Consider the following 12,925-nt stretch of genomic DNA (forward strand, 5'->3'; position numbering starts at 1 on the left):
CTCAATGATAGGAGAGTGACCCCTGAACAGCTCTGGGCTCCTGAGAATTGCATCAATGGAAAGTTCTCCGATTGATTTGTTCATTTGGTTGTGTGCTAGAGGCAGTTTTATTTTCACCCAATATAAAAATATTCTAACTTGCTGGCTGACAAAGCAATCTACTGTCAGTGTATTTTGCTTAACTTTACAGTGTCAACCTGTGGAACTCGTTGCCAAGGGATGTTGTGAAGTACAACTGTACAAAAGTACAACTGGGTTCAAAAAAGAATTAGATAAGTTCATGGAGGATGAAGTCCATCAATGGCTATTAGCCAAGAGGGTCAGAAATGCAACCCCATGCTCTGGGTGTCCCTAAACCTCCAACTGCCAGAAGCTGAAAGTGGATGATAGGAGATGGATCACTCAATAGTTGCCCTGTTCTGTTCATTCCCGCTGAAGCGTCAGAAGACGGGATACTGGGCTAGATACACCACTGGTCTGAGCCAGTATGGCCGTTCTAATTTTCTTAGCCCATTCAGAATGCAAGTCCATAAATTGAGCCAGGGCTCTGCTCCCACAAGGTGCAGTTTTATAGAAGTACTTATTCTCGCTGCAGCATTCCACTTGCACGGTTTCTTCGTGATGACAGACCACAAATCATTCCAATATAACTAACAGATCATTCCTAGTCTCAGCTGCTGAATGATAAAACAATGTACATTTGAAGCCACAGTGAATGTAAACAGTTTTATTGAGACAGATTTACATCTGACATACATTATAAAAATCTGTTTACACTCTACAAAAAAAAAACCTAGAGGATTAGCATTCATGGGAACAGACACCTTGGGTGTGCAATCTGTTTTTCACCAGCTTGACATTTGCTTTGATAACATACTGTAGAAGTGGGAAAATGCTGAGATTAAACTGACGTGCATCGCAGAGCACTGAATATGGCCAAACCTCTCCTGATGCTGAACATATGAAATAGGTTTTACTTTACTGGTGAAAGAATTTTAGTGTTTATAAAGTGTCTGCACCAGTCATTAGTGCTGACGGCAGCTGTGCAAACTTCTGCCACATAGCTCTGTAAATGCATCTCAATTGTGACTTGAACAGCACTAGCCCATTTCAAAGTCCTGAGCCTCACATGCAAAGACACCCAACTGTGTCAAAACCACTTGGAGGTTTTATGATGGGACGGAGGCCAGGAGGAAATGGAATTCATTTTAAATGCGAGACCCAAAAGCAGCTTGGGTCACCAGAAATGTGAGGCTATGGCCTTCCTGTAGTGAGCCCTATCACTGCTGCATTACCTGGCCTTCATCCCCTCCAGATTCCTTTGCTATGTGTAAGGTTTGTTTATTAAAGTAGGATTCTTCCTGGCTTTATCCCAAAACCATAAAGCACATCCAAGGGTCAGAACACCCATACTTCAGGGGTGAACACTAAAGGCACGTATACCATACAAATCTCATATACAATGCTTGATTATGATTTGATTCATTGTCTCAAGTTATATCAAAAGTGTGTTATTTGTAGAAAGTTACATGAAATAATAGGAGTACACATACTTAATGTTTCAAGCCTTTAACCCTTGAAACAAACCAATTTAAAGAAAAAGAGGCCCAAGTTTATTACAGTTAAGGGGCCAGAAGAGGCTGGCGTTAGTGTTTACAGGACAATATAGTGAAGGAAATGACCTATGTTTGCAAACACAGTGATTGCTTTAGACTAATTTCAACACTCCCCCCACTAGGCCCTACACATGAGAAGTGCAAGTGACCCACTAAGCTGTGCAAAATGGCACTCCAAGGAAGAGTCACCAGCTAAGGTAGAGAAGTCATCTCTTGGCAATCACTTATCTCTGGCTCTCTAACAGCAGTTCTCCCTGGTTAAAGAAAAAAGCATAAGAAAATACCTCAGGATACAACAAAGTAAGTGGTTTGCCTTCTGAGGTAAGAAAATCCCTGGTAAAATAGGCAGCATATGGTTAAAAATTCACAAGAAGGTAAGAACACTGCTGCAAAGCTTTCTACTAATACTGCTGTTTAACCACTGCACAGGAGCAGAACACACAAAGGTTAATTTCAGTCTTCAGAGTTTTTATTCTCTGGTTTGTTGTAGCCTTGTTGTTTCTTAGCTTTCCTCTTTTGGTGCATTTCATCTTGAGGTTCCTAAACTGACAACCTAGCCCCGGTTTGTTTTTGTTTTGGTAGGTAAAGGCACTTCAATGATGTATGATTTGCAGAAGTCTAACGGTTTAAATAAAAAGGGAGCCCCTCCCATTTCCATCCCTAACCCAATGGAGCAAGCTGCACTGATCTACTTTGTTCCTTGCCTTAAGGGATCAATTTAGGATCAGCCACTTTTCCTGGTTGATTTCCCTGTATAACATACAGAGGGTCACATCACATCAGCCTCTTGCCTCATCTAATAGGGTCACATGGCTTTGATTAACTATGTACAGGGAAGCCATATGGATTCAGAAGAATGTAATGCACAACTAATTCGCATTTACAGAGACCCTGAGGCAAACACAAAACGCAGGCTGAGGATTTTAGCAGCATCTGCAAGATGGCCCCCCCTCCCACATATTTTTGGATGGAAAGCTTCAGATCACACTTGATGTATTAGTTCAAATTACTGGAGCTCCGAGAACAGCAAAGGCCTCATGAAGGAATGCTCTGGAGAAGAGCAAGCACAGGTTTGTCTTGCTGCTGCCATACACCATGGTGCCTATTTTGAAGGGGTTTGCAAAGCAGGAATGGCCAAAAGGCAGTCTGCAGTCACACAGAATCCCCCAATTCTACAGTGCAGTCCACAGACAGACAGCTCCCAGCATGCAATGTTCTTGACTTCGTGGGACAAGATACAGCATTGCATTTTGGGAGAATGTCTTTTGCACTGAAGATGACTGCAAAATGCTCAGTTGAAGCACATTGTGTGTTGTCCTTGGGCTCTGAACAAGCTGCCATTGTGGTCCTCAGGCTGAATTTGCATTCCCCAATCTAAACAATCATCATATAGCTTTGTTGCTTGACCTTATTGTTCTGTGGCTTGTAAAAGATTCTGTAGCTATGTCTATACAACATTAAGAGGGATAGAGGGAGGTGGGGCACTGGGGAAGGAACTAACATTACTCTGCAGCTAACTTTTCAGAATATGCATTCTTCATTTCACACGGAACCCAAACAAATACAAAAATAAACAGAACTTGTTAGACATAAAACAAAGTGTAAATCTAAAAACGACAAGTGTTATCATTATAGAGTCACTTTTCAGAACACCATGTCCCCATCCCTTTGGGAAAGGGAAAGAGAAAGAGGACAGGACAGGATTTTTCACCTCATAGTCTGAAATAACAGTCTCAGTAGCGAAAACGTTTCTCATGTTAATCCAGAAACTGTAAAAAATAAATTACTTTTAAGAAACAGGTTTCTCTGTACACATCTTAAAACTCGTCGTGTCGTACTAAGGCTTCCCCGAAGTCTGTGGCCTGGCTACCCACGAACAAGTCATACTTGTCAACGATCTCCTCTTTGGTGAGTTTGCCATCCTAAAATTAAAAGGAATATGTTAGTCAAGTGTGTTATGGTAGTGGCTAAGGAGCAGCCAAGCATTCAGCTCCCATTGTGCTAGGTGCTGGACAAACACAGCAGAGGAGACTGTCCCCACCCCAGAATAGACCAGACAGACACATGGTTGGGGGATGGGTGGAACACACAAGCAGAGTGAACAATGTGATGGTGGTAAATGTCATGGTAGTGCCACAAGTTGTGTGTTGTGGGTTTTTTGGGTGGGATTTCCTTACAAGGGGATCAGCTAAATGGGAAAGGAAGGAGGTAAACGGGACTGGTGTTCAGTGAAGCTGGGATAAGGAGATTTGGGGAGTGGGGGAAGAAGAAGGGAGGGCTGGATCAAGCAGCCAATCAGTGCAGGGCAGAGAGAGTCCAGTCACAACTGTAGAGAGCTCTCTGAATGGCTGAAGGGCCCAGCTTTCCTTGTCTGCTCCTACCCCAAGGTCACATGGTGGGGAGCAGGTAACACCTGGGCCCTAGTTTCCCCAGAGCGCGTGTGCATGTGTTTCCCCTGCACAGTTCTGTGAGCTCAGATTCACACAGCAGCCATGACAGATTCCTATCCTCTTAGTTATATGGAGACAACTGTAGAGACCATTGCAGGTTTTCACCCAAGGCATTCTGGGGAGGGTGGGATGAAGAGAAAGGCTCATGCCTTGTTCTCCAATATGGCAGAGATGTGGCTGCCTCCCTAGGCAAGAAAAGGGGAATCTAAATCAGACTGCTCAATAAGAGTGTTTGCCAAACTTTTTAAATCATCGGTGCTAGCTCCAGGAAAAAAGGGCCCTACAGTTGTTAAGTTTACTGAGGTAAGCTCCAAAATCACTACTGAAAGGGAGAGCATCAGTGGAGCTGCTCACAGTAACTCGGGCTTCTTGCCAGAATTACAAAGTGATCCTCAGAGACAATTCTGAAATGGCTTTTGAAGCCTCCATCCTGCACAGGACAAGACACTGAGGGGGACCAAGCTCCTCCCACCTTGTTCTGATCAGACTCGTAGACAAGGTGCCGTGCTTCTGCCTCAGCATGGTCGTAGTCTGAGGGGAGGATCCAATCTTTTGTCTCCTCCTTGTCCATCTTCCCATCTCGATTCTTGTCTCTGAATTCCACAAACTGCTCCCGCTCGGTCTTCACCCACTCTGGCTCATCAGCATCGCCATCATGACTGTACATATCCCCTGAACAAGAACACACGACAGCTGCTGATGCAAGAATACCCCCTCACCTCTTTGTTCCACTTGGGACTGTGCAAGCAAATCGTAAAGCAAGGTGGTTACACCTAAGTTAAGCAGAGAAATTGCAGCAGTCATCCTCATCTTCAATATGGACATGCAGCCAGTGGAAACTGCAGATCCCCGCATGCAATGCTACAGCCTTCTTAAAGCATTTGCTGCAGAGTGCAGCCCTCTATTACATACAACAGTGACCACAGGCCACACCACAGATCTAGGGAGCTGCAGATTTTCCACCCATTTTCCGAGTGGCCACCTAGCCTGGATCTTGTTACTTTAGTGAGATTAGCCCAGACATTTAGGTTTAAAAAGGTTACTTCAAACATGTTAGAGAAATGTGCAGAGTCTCTATATTGGCATATATTTTAGAGTCAGAGGCATTTATTACCACACTTATTCAGTGCCAAAGCCTTCCATTAAAAAAAAAAAAAAAAAAAAAAAAAGAGAGCGCGCTAAAATGACAGCTGCTCTGTTACTACTGCCAAGAGACGTGGCAGCGCTGTTCTGCAATTGGCCGGCCCCGTCATATATCAGAGAGCAGCCTAAGGACTTAGAGCAAATGTTCCCTTCTACCTAGGGTTCTGTGATCATACTTGCATTTTGTCTAGTTACCCCCAAGCAAATTATACATGTCATTTTGGTTATGCAGTTAACTTGGAATTACATAGTAAGGATTGACATGGGGGAAAAATATCAAACTCAGTTTCAAAGTTAGGGAGCAAAGAGGGACCTATTAGAAAAACTCCAGAGAGTAGGCAAGGAAGAAGAGATTAAAGCGCATGGCTGCTTTGGCACAAATACTAGTCACAAGAGGCTGCAATGTAATTTCATTTGGGAGTATCTTTTTACAAAGCACTGATGGGAAGCGAACACATTATCAGCAGCCTCAAGGAGAGTGTGCAAGTTGCTTACCTATGTATTCTTCCAAGTCAATGACGCCATCCCTATTCTTGTCGATATCTTCCATGGTTTCCTATTTAAAAAAAGGACTAGGTTAGCCTCAAAGTTCATGGACAAAGAAAGGTCTTTTTATGGCTCTCTACCACTTAGAGGAAAAAACATGAGACAGCAAATTGCTGGCAGTTCAGCTGTCCCTCCCCCCTCTGCCCTGTGCTGCTCCTGCCCTCTGCCTTGGAGCTGCTCCTGGGAGCCTCCTGCTTGCTGGGGGGAGGGGGATAATGTCAGGGTATCCTCCTCCCCCTTATCTCTACGGGTGGGGGTAAGAGGAGAGAAGGGAAGAACACCATGACAGGAGCTTGCTGGCAGCAGCTGCTGTCTCAACTTACTGATCTACTTAAAAAGGCAATGTACTTAGAGTGGGGTCAGCATACTTAAAGGAGCAATACGAGTCTCTCTCTCTCTCACACACACACACACACACACACACACACACACACACAGTGTGCGTGTCTGTCTCTCTCTGCCATGCTGTCTTCCCTCCCTCCATTCGTGCTGCCTTGTAGAGTGTGAGGCTACATTAACAACATATTTCAGAGTAGCAGCCATGTTAGTCTGTATTCGCAAAAAGAGAAGGAGTACTCGTGGCATCTTAGAGACTAACAAATTTATCTGAGCATAAGCTTACATGAGCTGTAGCTATACACACACACACACAGAGTCTTTTGTTTGGCAAAAAAAAAAAAAAAAATTCCCTGGAACCCAACACCCACACCTCCCCATTTACATTCATTTTTATGGGGAAATTGGATTCGCTTAACATTGTTTCACTTAAAGTAGCATTTTTCAGGAACAGAACTACAACGTTAAGCAAGGAGTTACTGTACATACTTTATTTATAGAAGGATTAGCTGATACACCTGTGCTTCAGTAAACAGCAATTGCTAAATGGAAAAATCTCCAAAACAGCCATCAAATGCAGCTGCAAATGGAAGGTCTGCTCTGGTGCACAGCACAAGAGGACAGACTGACAAAGGAGTTTAAATGTGCCCTGGAAGTGGAACATAATTCCACCCCCTTCAGCAACGTGTGCTGCATGCTACCACTAGCCAAGTGAAGAGGAGCCACTTAGCATGTCAGTGACTAGAAGCATCTTTTCTTCTCTTAGTTCCTGCAAAGCCCAGCAGGGCATTCATTAGGTTTGCAACGCGATCCATCACAGAACTGGCTGCTGCCTGGAACTGCCGCTTATGGGGAGGAGGGTTCAGGCAAGATTTTTTTTAAACATTTGGAATAGTGTATAAAAAACTTCAAAACTTTATGATAAAAAAAATGAAACCTTACAAAAAGCTATGCCCACCGGTAAATAAACCTTATACATGACTCCCCCTCACCCAACAGGCCAACTACGTACTCCTGTGAGATCACTGGTAACTGGGAGGTACCAGACTGTTACTAGCCTGAGATAGCAAGTATAAAAACCTCTTTATTTTACTTCCTCCCTACTCCTTAAGGCCCCAGGTAATCTCAACCTGCTTTGTAAATGGCACCCACCTGTACTACTATATCTTTCATGTAGTCATATTCTTCTGGATGCAGAAAGGCAGTAAATTCTTCCTTAGTAGCAATCAAATCTCCATCCTTGTCAGCCATTTTGAACCTTCGTTCATCCCTCATCATCATCTGTTTGTAGTTGAACCCATCATCAGGGTCTGGGTCATCTGGGCAGAAACAGATAAGTTATACCCATTTTAGACTCCAAAGCTCATCCACAAAACAATTGCACCAGTATTGCATTTCAAATTTTCCTTTTGCTGTTGACTAGGGAAACTTCACAATGTGTGTGTCAGGAGAGCCCAAACTTTGCACATCCAAGGGTTACAGTGAAAACTCATTAGGACTCCAGAGACTGCACCTATTTTTCATGAAGTGGAAAAGGTCTCCACTGGTTCTACATTTTAACCGAGGGGCATCTTGAAGAGAAAAGCGTCAACATGAAATGCTTCCAAGCTTCTCTCAGCTGAGGACACTTTGATCAAGATAAACATTGTATTCTGACAGCTGTAATCTCATTGGGCTACATCTTCTCTGTGTTAAAGGTAGGAGAGACTGTGGGCTAGATTTTGGCTACTCTTGGAATAGAATATGTAATGGGATAATGCTCTCCCACAGAGGTGCAACATGCATTTTTAAAGCAAGAGCAACACTGCTGACTGTCCAAATCTAAATACTTATACGTTCCCCAAAAGTATCTGAGGGCCTATTAGGGAGATTAAATTTAATTAGACTTCAGTAATTTCATATACAAATTATATATCTTATTTTTGGGGCCCATGTTTGTAGCAAGGTATTTTAATTAGCAGTGAATACTTGAGGACAAAGTACATTTAATAACTAAAATAGTAACAACATATAGGTGCCCCTTTGTCAACAGAGTAATTAATCATATCCTGGGCTAACAAAAGCCCAGTTTAGAGTTTATTTAATCCAGAATGTGGTTACCATCTTGTGAACATGAAACACTAAATTAAATACTGACACTTTAAAATTCTGATATTAGGCAAATATTAAAAATAAAACAGTAAAAGGAATTTTGATCTGGTGAATGTATGTTCAGTTGTGACAGTTTGGGGGCTATACTATTGTTGTGCATTTATCTACTAAAGCAAAAACACTACCTCTTTGTGGGTAAGTTAGCACCCAAGCTATACAGTGGGCTGGTTGACACTCCATTTGCTACAACTTCTGCAAATGGCACCGTCAATTCAAGTGATGAGGTCACCAGTCTCAAGTTAATTTTTACATGGAGCAGAAGTATAAGGAATACATTTCTTTTAAGTTTAACTTAAAAGACAAGGATAACTGCTTCGAGAAACATATGTAACAACCATGTGAATTAATTAAGGGTAAATTAAAGGAAGCAAATAACTATCTAGCTTGCTCTTTTTTTTCTCCCCCCGCTGTGTCCTCATTTCATGCTAGGCTAAACTAAGTGCTTTAGTAAAATACTTGTACATGTTGGCATAAAAATTCCTATGCTTGTTTACAAAAGATTAAGATTCTCCAAAAAATTGGCATTAAAGAGCTATGAACCAAGCCAAGACTTAGTAATTTGCAGTTATTGGCTTCAACTGCACAGCTCATTAGAACTTTGCAGAGCAAGGCCACAACAGAAATAGATGTAGAAAATGTTCAAGGTACACACTAAAATTCAGGTCAACTAGTGGCACCGTTAACACTGCAGCAGCAGCATACAGGTTTGCTCTTTCGGACTTCATCTGGCCAGCTCAAGGGCACTTACATCTAACAACTCTGGTTCACCACAGCATGGAGTACTTGACAGTGTATATGGGAAAATTCAGAAAGCTGTCTTTGGGACATAGGCCGCATGTGGCTCTAATCACAGGCTGAACTCCACAGATAGAGGAGAATGCAGATCCAGAGTATTTATTAAAAAAAAAATAAAATAAAAAAATCACTGTTTATGAGCAACATACCAGCAAGGCCAGGTGCAGGTTCTGAAGCCTGCATATGAAGTTGGTGCCATTTAGAGCCAATATTAAACATAAGCAAAGACTATAATGGCTTTGTTCTTTAATGAGGACATCAGATCATAATCTAAGCAAATCTTCCACAGAGAGCCTGCTTATTGTATCATCGTGCACAGCCTGGGTCCACAGAAATTCCTTTTGCATTCTGGCGACGTATGCTAAAGCATGGGGCACTCAGAAGCTTACACACACTATTCAAGTGCAGCAGTGAAGTGACTAGCACGGTCTTGGAGCTTACTAACATGCTATTTCATTTAGATCACAAAAACCTAATTTTAAAAATACTACATACAACAGCCAAAAGAGCCGCAGTGAAAGAGGATGGTGTGTCAGCTCCTGCAGTATGGAAGATGTATGTTCTCAATTAGGTAAAGGGATCTGTTAGTTTCCTGGCTGGGCGTCAAACATTTGAGAGGCATTTCCAAATTTGTTCACGCCAGAGAAAGGGAAAACAGCTTTTCACAACAGACACGAAGATCTTTCACCAGATACTATTATGGAAAAGTATTGACTTTTTAACAGAAGTGGGAAGCCAAGCCATTATACATACATGGCTGTCAGGGACAGATCAGCATTGTAGTTATGAAAGAAAGACCAAGTAGTTTTAATATATTAACTATTTAGTAGATAAATATATCTATATATATATAAATTGTATATAACAAAATGAGTAGAAGGTGGTGCAAGTGCATTACGAAGGTTTTATCAGCATTAACTTGAGGCACTGGTGAGTAATGTGCCCATCCCAAAATCCTGGGAATGAGATCTTTATGGCATACCACCCTCTCATGGGCTCTACATATGCCATATGTGTTACAAATAAAACTTGAGAAATATTTTGAGTATATTACTTTGTTCATTAGGACATTTTAAATATACCCCTGCAGAGACAGGTGTCCGATCCAACTGCATGGGCTTCAGAGAAAGCCATAAAAACCCTCAGGATGACCCAAGATAGTTTTTCTATATACTTAACGTTGTCAAATTGTAAAGATCAGATACCTTGGGATGTCCCAGGACAAGAAACAAGTGCTCTGGATCCCATAAGAAATCTGGTATTTTCCCTTTCTAGTTCGTGGTATAAGACTTGTTTCGAGTTCTACAGGGTCACAGGATCTTTCTTCTTAACCAGTCATTGGTGCTGGACTGAACATTGCTGGTCTTGAGTTTTAACAGGTTACTTACAAGTGGGGAGAAATGCCCCAAACCTCACAGCTGACTAAAACTGCTCAGCAGAGTGAAGTGATAGAAACAGCTCTGGAGGGACATGGATTAGCCGGAAGAGAGCAGAAAAGATGCAACATACATTTTGAAAGCATGTAATAAATGTATTATGCGAGTCCACAAATAGTCACGCTGCTCTGCAAAATTTATTCCATCATACCAACTAAAATGATTAGTGGTTTGGAATGAGTCCTATATGAGGAGAGATTAAAGAGGCTTGGAAAAGAGGAGACTAAGGGGGGATATGATAGAGGTCTATAAAATCATGAATTGTGTGGAGAAAGTGAATAAGGAAAAGTTATTTACTTGTTCCCATAATACAAGAATTAGGGGCCACCAAATAAAATTAATGGGCAGTAGGTTTAAAACAAATAAAAGGAAGTTCTTCTTTACACCGTGCACATTCAACCCATGGAACTTCTTGCCTGAGGTGGTTGTGAAGGCTAGGACTATAACAGGGTTTAAAAGAGAACTAGATAAATTCATGGAGGTTAAGTCCATTAATGGCTATTAGCCAGGATGGGTAAAGAATGGTGGTGTCCCTAGTCTCTCTTTGTCGGAGGGTGGAGATGGATGGCAGGAGAGAGATCACTTGATCTTTACCTGTTAGGTTTCCTCCCTCTGGAGCACCTGGCCTTGGCCACAGTCGGCCAACAGGATACTGGGCTGGATGGACCTTTGGTCTGACCCAGTGTGGCCATTCTTATGTTCATACCACACCTGTATGCAATCCAGGTTACAAGTCCCTTTGCTAGTCTTCGTTCTCCCACAGCCCTACTCAAAGTAGCCCCTCCCTTCAAAGGTCTCCACAGATACTGCCAGTCTTTACTTCTTCGTAAACCAGATCTAGGCCCTATGTCACAGGGCCACCGCTAAAAAAAGGGCAGGCCCCCAATGGAAGTGGGGGTGGAGTGGAGAGGAGAAACAGAGCTAAGACATACATTTTATTTTTTTCGTCCTAAGTTTAAGAAAAGACAGTTGATGTTGCCGTTCAGGAGCTTCAAATTCCAGAAACGTAGCTGTTGTTAAAAGCCAAGTGAATCACAATTTATACAGACACAACATACAGTACCTTGCTACAGCATGGCTGCATTTCCACAGCCACATATATATTTCTGCAGATATTGAAGGCCATCAGTGGATAAATATGGCTAGGGAAAAGCTTTAGAGCTTCAAGTGGGATATTACAAGCAATGGAGAGTTAAACTAAATGTTAAACAAAGGGTCTGCCCAGAAGTCTTGAATAAAATTGTCAAGATTACTGCTCAGATTTAATTTTAGACTAGATTTTTAAATTAAAATGAATCAATAAAGCAGAGTTACAAAGCTGCATCTTCATACAAACTTTAGCTTTTTAAGATTCTTCTGTGTGCTTGCCAATTTCACGGACCTCTTACTAATATGAAGGAAAAGATTGTTCCCAGTTGAATCTTATACACTACAAGAGCTCTCCATTCTCTGTGTTACACAACACTTCTGCTTTATTGATTAGCGACTTCTGTGTCTGCAGGTTTGACATCTCGCCCCTTACCCAGGTAAGTGCCATATGTCACGTTTCTGTACTCATCCCAGGAGATTAATCCATCTTGATTCATGTCAAACTCCTGCCACTGGCGTTCAACATTGTCATACACGTACTTCTTCTGGGCCTTCTTAATCCAGGCTTTCAGCTCCCCCTCCGTCACAAACCCATCCTTATCCGTGTCTATTTTATCTACAATCATTCTACAAGACAAAACAGCAAGTTTCAAGGTGCCAGCTCCACAAAGCTTTTACCCCAAGAATAAAGACCTACCTAAGATGTAGCCGTAGGTGGCATTTTTATACTCTTCCCAGGAAATGAGGCCGTCCTCATTGAGGTCGTGCCCCTTCCACTGGCGCTCTACATCCTCGTAAATCCAGCGTTTTTGTGCAAATTTAATCCAGTCTCTGAGCTCCTCCACAGTTACAAACCCGTCCTTGTCTTCATCTATTTTACTTACAATCTTTCTGTAGAAAATGCAGAGAAATGCAGGAAAAGTTAAGGTAAATAAGGCTCTTTCTACTCAGAGCAGTGCATTTTAACTGGCAGCACACTGCACCTGTATGCAGGAGTGAACAAGTCAATTCCAAACTGTAACCCAGCAAGCTACCAAAAACTGCCTTCCACCTGGTGTCGTCCTATATGCTTTTGCCAGTCACACAATTTTAAAAAGTGATTTACCAGACTGATGTAGAGAATACTTGATTCAAAATGGATGGTGCACATTTCAGCCTCAGTAAGTCACAGGCTACTGGAATACTGACTTGTTCATTCCTCTTCATAGCCATAAGAAAAATGCAGCTTCATTATATATATGCACAATGCAATGCATCACAGCACAATTAAGAGAGGATGCTGCAGTTATTTTGTGATTCCTTACAACTCTGATACATTCTTTTCTTTTCCACCTCCAATGTCCTGCCTGCTGGGAAGGACAGG

The 12,925-nt window shown here is 42.1% G+C and overlaps 1 protein-coding gene across 2 annotated transcripts in view; it reads right to left on the reverse strand.

Moving 5' to 3' along the window:
* Window positions 1–707: 707 nt before the first annotated feature.
* Window positions 708–12,925, reverse strand: part of CALU (calumenin) — a 28,741-nt gene continuing 16,523 nt past the window's right edge. The window contains exons 3-7 of one of the 2 annotated variants that reach the window (XM_038369725.2): window positions 12,260–12,453; window positions 7,244–7,410; window positions 5,705–5,765; window positions 4,539–4,738; window positions 708–3,538 (exon numbers count right to left, since the gene is read on the reverse strand). In XM_038369725.2, coding sequence (XP_038225653.1) covers window positions 3,434–3,538; window positions 4,539–4,738; window positions 5,705–5,765; window positions 7,244–7,410; window positions 12,260–12,453 — 727 coding nt within the window. In that variant the 3' untranslated portion in view covers window positions 708–3,433. Of the gene's footprint in view, window positions 3,539–4,538; window positions 4,739–5,704; window positions 5,766–7,243; window positions 7,411–11,995; window positions 12,190–12,259; window positions 12,454–12,925 lie in introns of both variants that reach the window. The other variant, XM_038369734.2, reaches the window with a different exon arrangement.

The sequence above is a fragment of the Dermochelys coriacea genome, chromosome 1 (genome assembly GCF_009764565.3).
Source record: "Dermochelys coriacea isolate rDerCor1 chromosome 1, rDerCor1.pri.v4, whole genome shotgun sequence".
Lineage (NCBI taxonomy): Eukaryota > Metazoa > Chordata > Testudines > Dermochelyidae > Dermochelys > Dermochelys coriacea.